Genomic DNA, 14,652 nt, shown 5'->3' with positions numbered 1-14,652 from the left:
ATCACATTTCTTATAGCACATCTTGGAGGGTCTATGCCGTAAGTCTAAATCAGTCTGATTTACATGTTTTCGTCCGCTGAACGCACGGGCTGTTAGTTGATCTGACCGCAGGCAAAAAAAAAAAAAAAAAAATGGTGATGGCAAAATTAACGTTTTTTTTTTTGCCAGCCACTCTCTAAATTTTGTTTGGTTAAGTAGTTAGTCAACTTATTTTGTGTTAAGTTTTCGTATTTGCAATGATAATCCTCCACGCAGCGCCTAGAGAGGCACTTGTTGCAATTTTGGTAGGGATAATTTTCTTTGGTTCGACGCTAGACATGGTTCGTGTCACTTGCTCCTTGAGGTATTTTACAGTTGAGTGATCTTGTCTGTGATTTCGCCCTCGGTAATATTTAAACTTTGTATACAGCTAATGTAACTTTTCCCTGGACAGATAATACTGTCGTATAATCATGGCTGTTCAATCTGAAAGTTTTTGTGTCAGCTAATATTTTTTTTACTAACCCTATATTCTGATACGTACGTTTTCAACATTCAAGTCCTTTTTGGTATTGACACGGTGCAATAATGCATTGTTGTTTTATCATACGTAAGGGCAAGTTGCTTTATTTCACTGTTCCTGAGCCATGCAACGAACGTAAAGTTTGATTTTAATCTTTGAAACTCTCGTTGTTGTTTAGTATCACTTGTACCGTAACACGTTTATACCTCAATATTTTTCAGAGCGCTTCGTAACGTCTAGTCTGCCTTTTAATAATTTTCTTGCTACAGCTCTGTTGATTTTAAATACTCTTTTAGTGTGATACGAAATTAGTACGAGATATTAAATTGTGATCCCTGAATGATAATAAGTTTTTTTATGATACACACCAGTTTTACCTTTCTGCTCCATACTATAGCATGGCGTACCTTTTGCAGTCATCTTGGATCCCATTTGATTTTGGCAGAATTCGCAGCGTATTAAGATCGGATTTCGAACCCAGTACGGTGCAGCAGTAACATTACTTAGACGTTACTGCTGATGATAATTTTACTTGAGTCACAAACACCACATAAGCACGTGTCTCAAACGCCAATACGTATGTTTATCCTCGAACATTCGGTGAACACATGTCTTAATACATCATTTTCATGCATTCAGCAGGAGTCATGAAGAATTAACAGAGACTTCTATTTTTGTAAATTGTGGCATAGAAATTAGCGTCACACAATTATCAAATTTATTTTTCTCTTGTGGTAATTTATGTAATGCGTCATGATTTCGTATACTAATTTTTGTCAACAGTTGTTTCAGTTTTATTATTAATAGTTTTCTTCTAAGTATGTAACCTTCATTGGCACGTAACTAATTTATCAATAAAAGCCCCTTATTAGAAGCAGCTACTGAGTACTTATTGTTGTGCGTGTTACATATATGTCAGGCGTTGTATTTTGTTCTCTAACTTTTATACTAGAGTTTCTCGAAAACTATTGCGTGGCGTACAAGTTTTGCAGTTATTGTATAACTTTTCCCAACTAAACATAAACCAGACGTTCGTGCTTCATCTTAAATACTTCATATTTAATTTGCAGTAAACCGGCGGTGCAGCTTGAACTTCAAAAACATATTCCAGTCTTTGGAAACACTACAGACCATTATAAGTTATATATATATATATATATATATATATATATATAGAGAGAGAGAGAGAGTATCCCAACTTATTTTTTCTTAATGAATCTGCAGCCAAATTTTGTCGGTCGAATCCAGGCTCATTCTGTATTTAAATTAAATTACGTAATGTTGTTTCGAACATTGGAGGATACAGAATTTTTTTTCGGAAGGAGATTTGAAAAAAAAAAATTGTTGAGAAAACTACGTCAAAAAACAAGGATTTTTGACAGTTATATTATCATTCTGAACACTTTCTGTGTGGTTTGAAGTGCCAGGTTTTGTAACAGCTGGCCGTGCATCTTTCAAAATAAAACAATGCCTTCACCGATATCTCGTATATTTTTTTCCATACCTCCAAGTTGGAGGGGAAGGGGGGGGGGGACATCCGTTGCGTAAACGGAGACGGAGACCGACCTCAAGGAACACAAGTTTCTACAAAAGTACAGAGACGGACCCTTACGGATTAACTCGGCAATGCCGAGCTCTTCCGTTTACTTTGCTCCGTGCGACCAACAGAAGTCGAGTACTTGCCTGCGTTGGTAGCCATGTTTGTTTATGCACTGAATACGTTAAAAATGGCTTCATCTAGTGTTCTATTGTTATTTTTTTTTGGTTTATTATTTTTTATTATATGCTTAAATTCTGCCCGTGCTATGATCTCTAAGCATAATACTTATTTATTTCGTAATCTTGAAACACAATCTCACTGCGGTTGCAAGTTGTTACGTATCCGTGCACTGTGGAAGCAGCAGAGGCGGTAGTGAAATGTTCCGAGGGATCCGTCTCCGTGACCGCGCCACTTACCTGTTGCTGTCCCCGGGGCTCCCGGGCGAGCTACCCACGGCGCCCGCGACGCCACACGGCAACTAAACTGCGAGATGCAGCGCCCAGCCTCGCGGCTCCCGCCGTATCGATCGAGGCGCAGCCCGCCGAGTGTCCTCGCCCCTCCCTCACCAACACCACGTCAGACAGCTCCCGCGTGACTCGACCACCTGTCGTCCTCCCTGCACCCTTGATCTTCACCTTCACCCCCGCCCCGAGCCAAAGGTACGCCTACCCGGGCACACACACGGTGCGCAGAGCTTCAGGGGAAACAACGCGATTTTAAAACTTCTCAAGATATCCGAGTGGGATCTGCTTACGAAAAGCATTTAAGAGTTCGCTGAGGGCCGAAAAGTACTTTTGATTTTGGATTGATTTTTTTAACTGTATTTTTAGAACAGTTAAAATGGCTAAAACACATGTTTTCAGAGTAATTTTTATACGTAAAACAACCGGTACAGATTCTTGAAAGCTTTTAAGGGACTTGCATTACACCTTTATCTTCATTTCTCCGCCATATAATGCTACGGTCACCCCTCAAATTTCACAGAAATCCTGTGACGACGAGAAGACTGCGCGCCAGTTCAGAGTATTGCGCTTAGAGGCTATACCGCGCTAGAAGCATCAGCAAACGTCGCGCTTTTCATCCCGCCTCCCTCACACATCTACACCCCTGACGAGGCAGGCCCCTTAAGAGGAATCATGCATATTGTATTTCTTGTGAATTCTCACTCTCTCTACTTCTCAATAAAGGCCCTTTGTACAAATGGCACGGAAACGAGGCGGATCACGTTAACGGAACACTTCACTATCGCTTCTGCTGCTTCCATAATGTAAGGAAACGTAACAAATTACAACCATCGAGATCGCAGCACGGAAAGAATTTACATGTGTAATAAAAAATGAACGACAAAATTATAATAGAAAGCTACATATTCTTGTACTTGACACGATTTTCAACGTGTTTAGAAAATAAACAAACATGGCTACCTCCGCAGGCAAGTACCTACTCGGCTTCTATTTGTCGCACGGAGCAAAGTAAACTCAGCATTGCCGAGCTAATCCGTACGGGTCCGTATCCGTCTTCGTGGTAGAGGTGAGTCGAAAAGTATCAACCAGATACTTTGGCACTGATACGCGCCTGTATCAGGAACGGCAAACGAGTACACTTGAAAAGTATCAAGTACTTTAGTATCAGTTCAGAATTCGCCTGGAACAACACCACGGCCAATGTGCGCAGAACCCGATCGCAGATTACGGTCACTTGGGCGGAGCTTGTGAAAGGGGAGGGAGCAGGAACGACGAAGGGATAAAGAAGGGAAATAATGTAGGGGAGGAAGCGCAGGGGAAGGCGTTGAAGGAGAGGTGCAAAGCGAAATTGTTACGAGTCGTTTGGTTATTGTCCCACATCAAATTACGCTCAGTGCGCAGTGCGTACACAGTCTCGTTCAATAATAAAACTAATGAAATTTTAATATTAAAAACTACATTAATACAAGATATAATATTTATATTTGTGCACCTAACATCTATGAAAATGCAAATAAATTCTCAGTTGACACTAATAACAGATGTAATCAACATTAGGACTTTTTTTTTCCGAAAACAATTAGTAACTAGTGTTTTCATACATTAAAAGATTACGATTTTATCAAAAATTAAAAATTAAAAAAAAAAAACAGATACGTACATTAGTGAGCATACTATATCAATGTTTACATTTCAAATGTTTCTTCAGATTAGTCGATGATGATTTATAACTCAGTTTTTGTTTACACAAATTACAATTAGCAAACTCATTATTTTCCGTAAAAAAATTCCACACAAATGAAGTCTTTTTCCTGCACTTATCCATTCCTTATTTCACTATAAAGATACTAACTACAAAGCATGACAGCCCGCAACAATGTACATGGTGGTAATTAATACACGGCCAGGACGAACTGCAGTGAATGTTAAACTGATTGATACTGGCTGTATCAGGCGGGCATGAGAGTAACAGAGGTAGAGAATTACCGGGCGTGATAAATAATGTATCACACACCGATACCTTTTTACGCTGCTGATGACGGCACGGAGGATGTGTACCCTGTAACGAGAATGCTGATACCTTGTCGCTTCCTGGGACCGCTAAAGCTCTGATACAAAAGTATCAGATACTTGTAACTAGGTACATTACTGTATCAGTATCAGGTTGGAACAGATACCGAAAATTGCTGTAACAACCCACCTCTACTTCGTGGTAGGTATTGTAGAAACTCTGTTCGGGGAGATCCATTTCCGTTTCCGTGTCATTGTAGAACGGGCCCAATAAGTTTTGATCGGAGTGAATGTGGCAAGATTGTATCCTGGATGGCGAGTAACAAGCCAAAAAAAGGGTAAAGGGCGAGAGCACCAACAGTTAAATAATCGCACAGATACAGCACGTTAAGCTTTTAGAGTTTCGATTGATTCTTTTTTTATGTGTTAACATCTTAGCTCTTGGCATATAGCATTTGGTAGGAGTAATTTTGTGAGTGGGATGGAAGTCGATTGGAATGTAAATGTGTAAAAACGGTGCTGCTATCTGCGGGAGTCTCAGAATTCTCGTAAAGATGGCGGACCTGTGTGATTCATTCGTATATATTAACTTTTGTCAATATCGCAGAATTTACACAGCACATAGGTATTAAAAAACAATTTTTTTTATAGTAAAACTATCCTTAATACTATGTTCTAATTCATAGTCATAAAAATAAAGAATGAAAACTTAAAAAATACGTTAAAATGCAGGCATTACAATTTTAGTTATCATTGAAATGTAAAGACGCAACGTTCATCATGTGTAGACACTACATATTGTTAGTCTACATATAAACACCATGTTGAATAAGTATTTTGTGATGAATATTTAACTGTTGAGTCGTCTAAGTAAGGTTAAGGTTTGTTTGTAGGAACTATTTACAGACTGATTTCTGCCATTTAAGCAAAAATAAATATATGTATACTTAGTATTATATATTTTTTTAAATATTTCAGATTAATTTTTTTAATGTATCTTTTGGACAGCAACTTTTAGTTTAAAAAATACTTGGAGATAGCGCCGTGTTCGTAATATTTTAGAGAACCAACAAAATGTTAAATATCTTTGATGCCATATTTGTTCCAATACAATTTTCCTGGCTAGTAAATTATAAATGTTTTTAAAGTTGCGATTATATCTTGTTATGACTATTCAAGTTTTACAAAATGTATTCCAGAATAGTTTCACTACCATAAAATTTACTTTGGCACACCAATACCTAATCTTAGTACATCCCTCCCATGTTCACGAAAGTTGCCATCTTGATGACTTTGGCTCTTGGCTATAGCAGTTTCTGCATGCAATGCTTGTATCCACTGTTACAACCATGGCTAGCAGATGTTTACTTATTTTATTTATAAAATTGCTGGTAGACAATATCCAGGCAACAACTATTCCCCTTACCTTTCATACCATGCTGAATGGTGACATCTGGTAATGATGTCCATGGTCAACACATAAGAGTCAATAAAGAACTGTTCAGAGTGGAAATTCAATGCTATTGAATCTCTGAATTTTTTCGTCAATAATTGTGCTAGAAGATAGAAAATTTGACAAACATAGTGCGGTTTTGTCAAGATTTTCATTTAGAAAAAAAGGATCACAAGTCTATAAATGTTGTGGGTTATTCATAAACTATATATTTAAATGCTATCCTTCTATGTAGGTATACAAAAAAAATTAAAACGTGTATAAAATCTGTATACGGAAACTAGAGATTTTTTTCATTAGGATGTGGAGTAGCAGCTCTGTAAAATTTTTGCGAGTGCTGCGCAAAATTTTATTTAGCTGATATAACAATGGGAAATTGAAGAAAATCATATCAGTATTTATTTTTATATTTAGTTATATATATTTTTATTATTATATTATATATTTTTACTTTTATGTTCTTGTAGCATCACACACACACACACACACACACGCATGTAAGGGGGTTCACAGGTTGATTTTCAAAAGTAATCATTGTATCAACAAGCTAAGCCTATAGAAGTATTAGTCGAACTTATGTGGGCAGACCTTGCAAGCATTCTGTGAACAAGATTATAATATATTTGAGAAGTATATACATTACTGGGAATTATATTGGAAACGTCTTAAAATTCACAGTTATCAAAATTAGATTTTCGTTTAAAATAAGTAAAATACAAGGAGAAACACTAATCGAAATTGATTTACTTTCATGTTTAGATACCACTGTACTAAAACCAATTCAAGTACATATTTATTTCGATAGTTACAACTCTCTTAATTCAATTTATTTACACAAAATGAGGAATCCATGGTGGTGGCTGACATGTTTCTTTTGTTATCATTTCTAGGAATTATGGGGAGCATGGCAAAACTTAAACATACTCAGTCTACTGCAATTTGATAATTATTAGCATCACTAAAATTGAAAGGTGAAGGCGGGGGATATAAAATTTGTTCTGTATATTTTGCTTCAAATACCATACCCACCACAATGCAAAGCGACTCAAATGCAAAATGAATTCTAAATTTAATCTCTTTGATCAGAAAAAAATATGTTTTACCTCATATGATATGGAATTAGATAAAATGTTTCCTTAGGACTTACAATTTTTAATGACCAAAGTGTAATTATGTAAATTAATCAAAATAAAGAAGTCTGGTGAGAATCATTCAATTTCCTAACCTCAATACTCCACTTTTATTTTTTATGCAACTAAAAGATACATTTGATTTTAATGTTGGAATTGGTGAATTTCTTCCTACATACTAACTAGCCATTTGTTTATTTTCACTAGTTTTGGTGCCATATTATATATATGAACATACATGGTAAGACTGCAATTGCCTTTGCATAAAATAGCTCTTGGGTATAACTTTAGAATACACAAAATGGATTTGTTTACTTTGCATCTCATTTTCATTTAGTTTATGACACTTAACTAAACAACATTTAAATAAGCTGATACAGGCTGTGTGGGATGCTAATACTGAGTATGTTTGTTTTGTTTTTAAATACATGGGTAAATATGTAGTGTACGGATTAGCGCCATAAAAAATCCGTACAAATCTGAAATAACTTTCATTATATGCTCTTTTACGTCTTCTTTTCATAACCGCCTGCGGAGATAAGAAATTCCAATTACTTTTGGAGATATCGAATTTTTAAATTTTAATTATTGTAAAAAAATTTTTTATAAAAATCTGAAATAACTTTTATTACATGCTCTTTTATGTCCTCTTTTCATTACAGCTTGTGGTGATAAATTCCAATTACTTTTGGAGATATCGAATTATTAAATTTTAATCACTATACCTGCACATTCACACAGCATTCACAATTGTTTTTTGTTTACGAGTATCAATTGTTTTTTTGGATAATGTTGTCACATGATAGTTCGTGATAGGCCAATATTCAAATGAACCAATAGGCCGCCTCCAACTTAGGTGAGTTTTTAACGTTTCAAATTTTTATGCTTTAAAAAATTACGTTCATTCCTACTGTTAATCCTTTGTTCCGGTTTGATAGGTTAGGTCAGCTACATTATAAATACTTTAAAACTAAACCACCATTAAAATTAATTTTATTATTTTTAATGTCCGTTCAGTTTCAAAGTATTTATAATGTAGCTGACCTGACCTAAATCTACCTTTGTCCCGTTTTGTTAGTTCAGGTCAGTTACATTATAAATACTTAAAACTATACAAGTAAAATAAATTGATATTATTTTTAATTTCCATTTAATTTGAAGTATTTATAATGTAACTAACCTTACCTAATGGAAAATTTTTGTTATTTAGGCATTCACGCGCACACGGCAAGATATAAAATGGCAGTGGTGGAATGTTTACATAGGTCTTTTATTGCAAAATAAGAATGGCGATATCTCCAAAAGTAATTGGAATTTCTTATCTCCGCAGGCGGTTATGAAAAGAGGACGTAAAAGAGCATATAATGAAAGTTATTTCAGATTTGTACGATTTTTTTTTGGCGCTAATCCGTACACTATATATTTACCAATACATGTTAAGTTCATTCAATCATACTGGTTATTGTTGAAGTTACTGAAAGAGATAATATTGTCATGATTCCTCAAAGCAAAATGAGTTTGAATTTTTTATGTTAAGCTTGGGAAAAAAATCCTCCCCTAGCATTCAGGTGAATTTGGTAGCTACTTACCTGAAAGTGGACATAGTACTTGTGTTTTCTTTTTACTTTTGTTTCTATGATCGTATGTATGACAAGAATTAAACTCTTAAACAAAGCTCAGTAAACATTACTATAACATACAAATGAATTACTAGGGAGAGAAATAAAATACCAAAAAGAAATAGGTTACTGGGATTTTATGGTCTAAATAACAAAGAAACATTACCTATAATAACAATAATAATATTTTATTATTAAAAATAATGCACAGTATAATATAATAACTAACTTTGCAGATGACACTTCAGAAACACAATAAAAAAATACTTTTACAATTACACCAAATTGTATATTTTACCTAAAAAAAAGGCAGAATATTTAATTAAAAAAAAAAAAAATTACAATGAGAAAATACACAAGTCTGAGTTGATGCAACTCATTATTGGGGATCAGACTTACTGATTTATCAAGAAAATATTTTGTACAATATGTTTCAAAATACAGAATATAACATTTGAGTAAGAAATTAGGAAATATTTACACAAGAATTACATGTCTACCAGTAATCATAGATTTTAATTTATTTGAGTTGCCAAATGTAGTGGCACTGTAAGTGATAAAAAAAAAAAAAAAAAAAAAAAAAAAAACAATATACTAGGCAAATAATGAGGATTTTTAAAAAAATGTTTTTTTATAAACTAAAGAAAATCCCTCTGTATAAATTAGGCCTACATTGAAGCACAATTACCTTTGCACAGCACTCAAGAAAATATTCTCTCATATACCTATATACCTATTATATATATAATATATATAATATATATAATATATGTACAAACTAGACTTTAATGGAGCTATAATATCTGTGGAATTATCTAAAGATCAATAGCTTAAAACATTTGGAAGGCTTGATTGACATATTTGTTTCCATTCCAGTACATGCTGATTGTAGAAAACCGAAAACCATTAACACAATAAAAAAATACTTTTATTATTACACCAAATTGTATGTTTTGCCTAAATTAAAGAGCCAATGATGATCAAAACAAAGGGAGAATTTATTTTAATACTTAGAAAATCTTTTCATTGAATCAAAAACCAGTGCCTTTAAATTTAAAACAGTATATTATCAAACTATGTATTAACTGAACACAGTAACTTATCTAAAAAAAAAATGTTGTCCATATATTTATAAACTTTAGCAAAAATATTATTTTTGTTATGTTAATAATTTCAACATATGTACATTTTAAATTTTAGTACTTTTTTTAACTTTCCAAACATATAAATAGAAAACAAAATTTCAAAAACTCACAAAACCAAATTTAGCATTACTTTCTCCTACCATAAATATCAACATTATTACTCTGAGTAATTAAAAAAATAATAATTTTGCTATGATTATCCATTAAAATTAAATCAAATAATTAAATTATTTAAAAAAAATACATTCCCTTGCAATATAGTTACAGATAATAATTAATGTAGCATATAAATTAATGACAATGATGTTGGTAATCCAGTATTTTACTTAACTTTGATGACAACTGTCCAAGTCTTCATCATGAAATTAATTGTTATAGCAAATATGTAATAACTAGAGAGATGATTTCATGGTTTTATTTTTAGATCAATTTTGTTCTTAAAACAATTATGATTGTTGTTGTTTTTATTTTTTGATGAATGTTGTTGACTCATAAAGATAGCGTACTATTAAACCTATCTGATATCTGACACTTAAATGTTTAATTATTCTTATTTCATCAAAATGGTGTCATCTTGACTGATGAATGATACACTTTTGCAAGAATTACAATAAAATGATTTGTAGTAAGCTTATGTAACTACTTGGAAAAATAAAATAAAAATAAATTGTAATGTATTTGTGTATTTGGATGATGTACCATCTTCATAATAATAAGCATGAGTTACTAATAACAGGTGCAGTATCAAAAAAAGTAAACATAAATTTGAAATCTATTTATTAAGTACATTTTGGTATAAACATCATGCTAAATAAATTAAAATCTTTGAATTTAATATATTGAAAAATTATGGTTTTGTGAATTGAGTTAATATTTCAATTAAAAATGCTGATTTATTTAATATATTTGCTGCATTTAAGTATTTTACGGTGTATTAATTTGCATTTCAGTATTATATGGTTTATTGACATGTTTTTCAATGTTATTTCGGTTTTATCGCAATTCACATATAATTTGTCCCTAGCAGTAACATAACCATGTTGGGAGTAACCTTAAAATAATAGAAATTCAGTAAGTAAAACATTGGTAAATTAACGAAATTTTATTATTGTAGTACTAATAAAAATTAATTTATTATAATGAAACGGATAATATTGAGAATTTATTACACTGGGAAAAATTGGTTAAAAGTTGCTTCAAATCCACGGTATTCTGATCACTTTACTTCAGTGAAACTAAAGGGACTAATCTAATTCATAATCAATCCAACAAAAAAGAATGTTCCCTGTTATTCTGTGTTTATATCGGTGGATGTTTTTCTGTGCGCATGTTGTACAACTGGAGAAAACTCTAATAGCTGACATTAGTCAGCACATAATTGTTCAGTGTCACTCAACACTACCTATCAAATGCTGCCACGTAAATTCTTCCAAAAATGTAGTTTGATCTTCCAGAAAGATGTATGTATTTAAGGCGACAGGTATAAATGTATCTTTGCTCTTTGTTCATGTGTGATAAACTCAGCTTCCCGATGGCCCCGCACCATCACAACTGCAAAAAAAAGGAAGCCACGGACAACTTTGAATGATACTTTGCCACAACCTTCACCAGGAAACATGATACCATATTTTCCGCACAAAATACAGCAATTTATGAAAGTTTGAAGAGCTACAAAGCATAAGAAGCTGCTTGAGGTACATGACAGGCCGTCTTATGTGACAGCACTTAGTTGCTGTTGCATAGAGTCCACAACACTCCACACACCTATCGGTACCTACGTGACGGTTGCACAGAGTCTGAATACTGAATACTGGGGAGAAGAAAAACCAGAAGGGTGATGGGGATGACTAAATGAATTGACAGAGACAGTTCACAGTCACAGGACTCGTCATTTACAGTCACACTTGTCAGCTTCAGTAGTCAGTCCTATATGTAGCTTTCACGTTTTACTTTAGTTTCGATGTGGTCTCTTTTCTGTTCTGAAGCATTGATTATCATCTCACAGTGGTGTAACATGCTGGTAACGATGCCAGCCATAGACAAGAAGTGAGGTAACCGTAAAACAAGATGACGTGAAAGAAGGAGAAGAAGGAGAAAAACAAACTCATAATTTCCACACTTCAACAAGCAAATGATTATTAAACTGTCACATTTGTTTGTGATTTGCAGAGTGTAAATAATTGTGACAACCACACAGTAAAAAAAATCACACTGAAACATGTTAGTTTTCAAATGTTTGTTAAAAGAAAAACCAAAAAACTCCAAATATGTTATTGGTACAGTTTTTTCTGATATACAATAAAACAACATGACATCACATTTTCATTAATGACAATAGGAAAATAAATTTGCACCTTCATACGAGATGGCCACATTTTTATGTGTGGAAATAATACAGCTTGTTTATTTACATACAACATACTGTATTAGGTTTGTATTTTATTTTTGTGCATGCAGATTTTTGTGTTCAAAGTTTCGCTTGACATAGAGTCCAATCTCATAATATAAACCTGATGGGACCATAAATTTGTCACTTTGCGATAACAAGGTTTGTATTAATCAAACTATATTACAAACTATTACAGGCGGAGAAAGTGGGGAAAAAAAAAAAACAGGAAATGTCAGGGAATTTCTGTGAATTGCAGGGGAAATTGTTTCATTAATGAAAATCTAATGCCATGTTGTTTTATACACCGGAAACAACACAGCAGCTGTATTCTCTTGCAGAAATGACTACATCAATGAAACAAGGCAAGATATAAGTTTTTTTAAAAACATTTGCATTGCATAATATAAAAAGATAAACGAGGAGCAGTGATGTCCACTCACATTAACTGATTGAAGATCTTCCAATTCATTTTGTCTTTTTTGGTCAACTCCAGACCTTCTGCCAATTTTTCGCCAATCAAATTGGCACGCAACAACGAGGCAGCTTTCTTCACCACGCTACTGTCGCCATACACAGGAATCTACAAGAGAGCAAAGTAACAAGTTTAGGTCACACCTGATGCAAATACGTCGCCTCCTTGTGGCATGCCTTGAAAAACAAATACTATTATTTATCACTATCAGTATGGTGAGTTATGGTAACACCCAAAAATTACATCAATACACACGACAATAAAATGCAAATTTATCAGAATTTCAATCAAAATCAACAAGGACAAAGTATCAGTTTCCAAACTTTGTATCTGTCGCCGGTTGAGGTCATCAGGTTTGAATGCCAACGACATTTATTTATGAAGTTCACATCATCAGTCTCTACGCTGTTTTAACCTGACCAAATTACTTATCTCCTCGCAACTAACAGTGGCATAGAATGATAGAACAAACTGTATTTATTGATACATAAATGTCACACAATTTTTAGTTACCTCGTTTTATCACACAATCGTGCGTCAAAATTTGAAGAAAAAATTTGCACATGAACGTAGCATGATGTTTTTGGTCCCGCTGTTAGATTCCGAGCGCTTTGTGTAGGTAGTAAACATGACAGGATAAAGCACCGTGCAACAGTAATCAGTTTTCAAGTTGCTGTTATTTAAATTGGTAGTCATAATGGGAAAATACAGTAATTACAAAACTCGTTTGAGATGTATGTATCTGCAAAATATGATCTTCCGTTCAATACGGTCAAATGTTTAGGTGCAGCCATTTTCTTAATAAGATATACATTATTATTTCCATGTAAGATGCTGCCCATAAACTTATTTCCCGTATAAAACAATCTATTTTGAAGTTAAAATCTATTATTCATTTGAATATTACCATTTACTTATTTAATTAACAAAAATACAAAGTTGTCTTATGTGTAAATTATCTTTTAAAGACGTTTTCAAAAACTATAACCTATCTGTTTGTCTTTGTCGCAACTGTGTACCACTTATAAAAATGTAGCCAGCGCTAGTTGGCATCATTCATGTTAAGTTATGTTAATTTCCGCATAGAATTGTGCACGTAGTCAAATATCAAAATCGATAGCTCGCCGATTGCATGCAATGCGCACACTCTGTCTAGTGCCGAGTTAACTACATTTGATAGCCCGCACTCTTTCATGGCGTGTACTACGACAATAGTTGCTTTAGTTATGCTTATGGCTCACGGTTTTAGATTTTCTATGTAAAGTTGATAAAAATTAGTTTTAGATGCATGACTTATTAATTTAAATTGTTTGGTGTGCTTTTGAATACTCTACTTTTTAATAAATATACTTTCCATGAATAGGTTTTGTTTTTATAAATAACTTTACCTTAAAAAAATGCTTTTTTTTTTTAGCATAAAAATCGTACCCTTACTTTTCAAACTTGATTTTAGTGTAAAATGTGAGATGATTATGCGATAAAACATGGTAATACAAAGAGAGCCCTATGAGGTAATTGTATAAGTGCCTATAAAATCATATCAGCAATAGGAATTAAACAATATTTGCTTCCAATTCTGGATGCACAAGATAAAAACACTTGAGCTCCGGCACAATGTAATTGCTGATGCCTGGCCAATGAGACTAGTTCTTTGGCCCTATTTAAGGTGGCCTAGATCATATGTAGCTTGGGAGTATTATGAAGTTATATCTGTTTGTATCATGGGAAATTTAATATAATAATTAACATAGTTATTTGAAAATTTGAGTTTAATAGCATTGTAAAAAAATTTCATTTTTTTTTACAAATAAATGTTGACTTTCTGTTTGTAACCATGGCTGCAAACATCATACATTTGATTAATTCCCACCATTCTTAATGGCTAATCACATGATCTACAAATTTCAGCAGCTGACCAAAATAAAACT

At 33.4% G+C, this 14,652-nt stretch overlaps 1 protein-coding gene across 9 annotated transcripts in view; it reads right to left on the bottom strand.

Moving 5' to 3' along the window:
- Positions 1-10,623: 10,623 nt before the first annotated feature.
- Positions 10,624-14,652, bottom strand: part of LOC134534824 (cellular tumor antigen p53-like) — a 44,000-nt gene continuing 39,971 nt past the window's right edge. For all 9 annotated transcript variants that reach the window (XM_063373444.1, XM_063373447.1, XM_063373445.1 and 6 more), the window contains 2 exons: positions 12,693-12,832; positions 10,624-11,414 (listed from right to left, as the gene is read on the bottom strand). In XM_063373444.1, the coding sequence (XP_063229514.1) occupies positions 11,384-11,414; positions 12,693-12,832 (171 nt within the window). In that variant the 3' untranslated portion in view covers positions 10,624-11,383. The remainder of the gene's footprint in view (positions 11,415-12,692; positions 12,833-14,652) is intronic.

Source organism: Bacillus rossius, chromosome 8 (assembly GCF_032445375.1).
Source record: "Bacillus rossius redtenbacheri isolate Brsri chromosome 8, Brsri_v3, whole genome shotgun sequence".
NCBI classification, from domain to species: Eukaryota; Metazoa; Arthropoda; class Insecta; order Phasmatodea; family Bacillidae; genus Bacillus; species Bacillus rossius.
The sequence above is the reverse complement of the archived record's forward strand: the minus strand, read 5'-3'. Positions and strand labels throughout refer to the sequence as shown.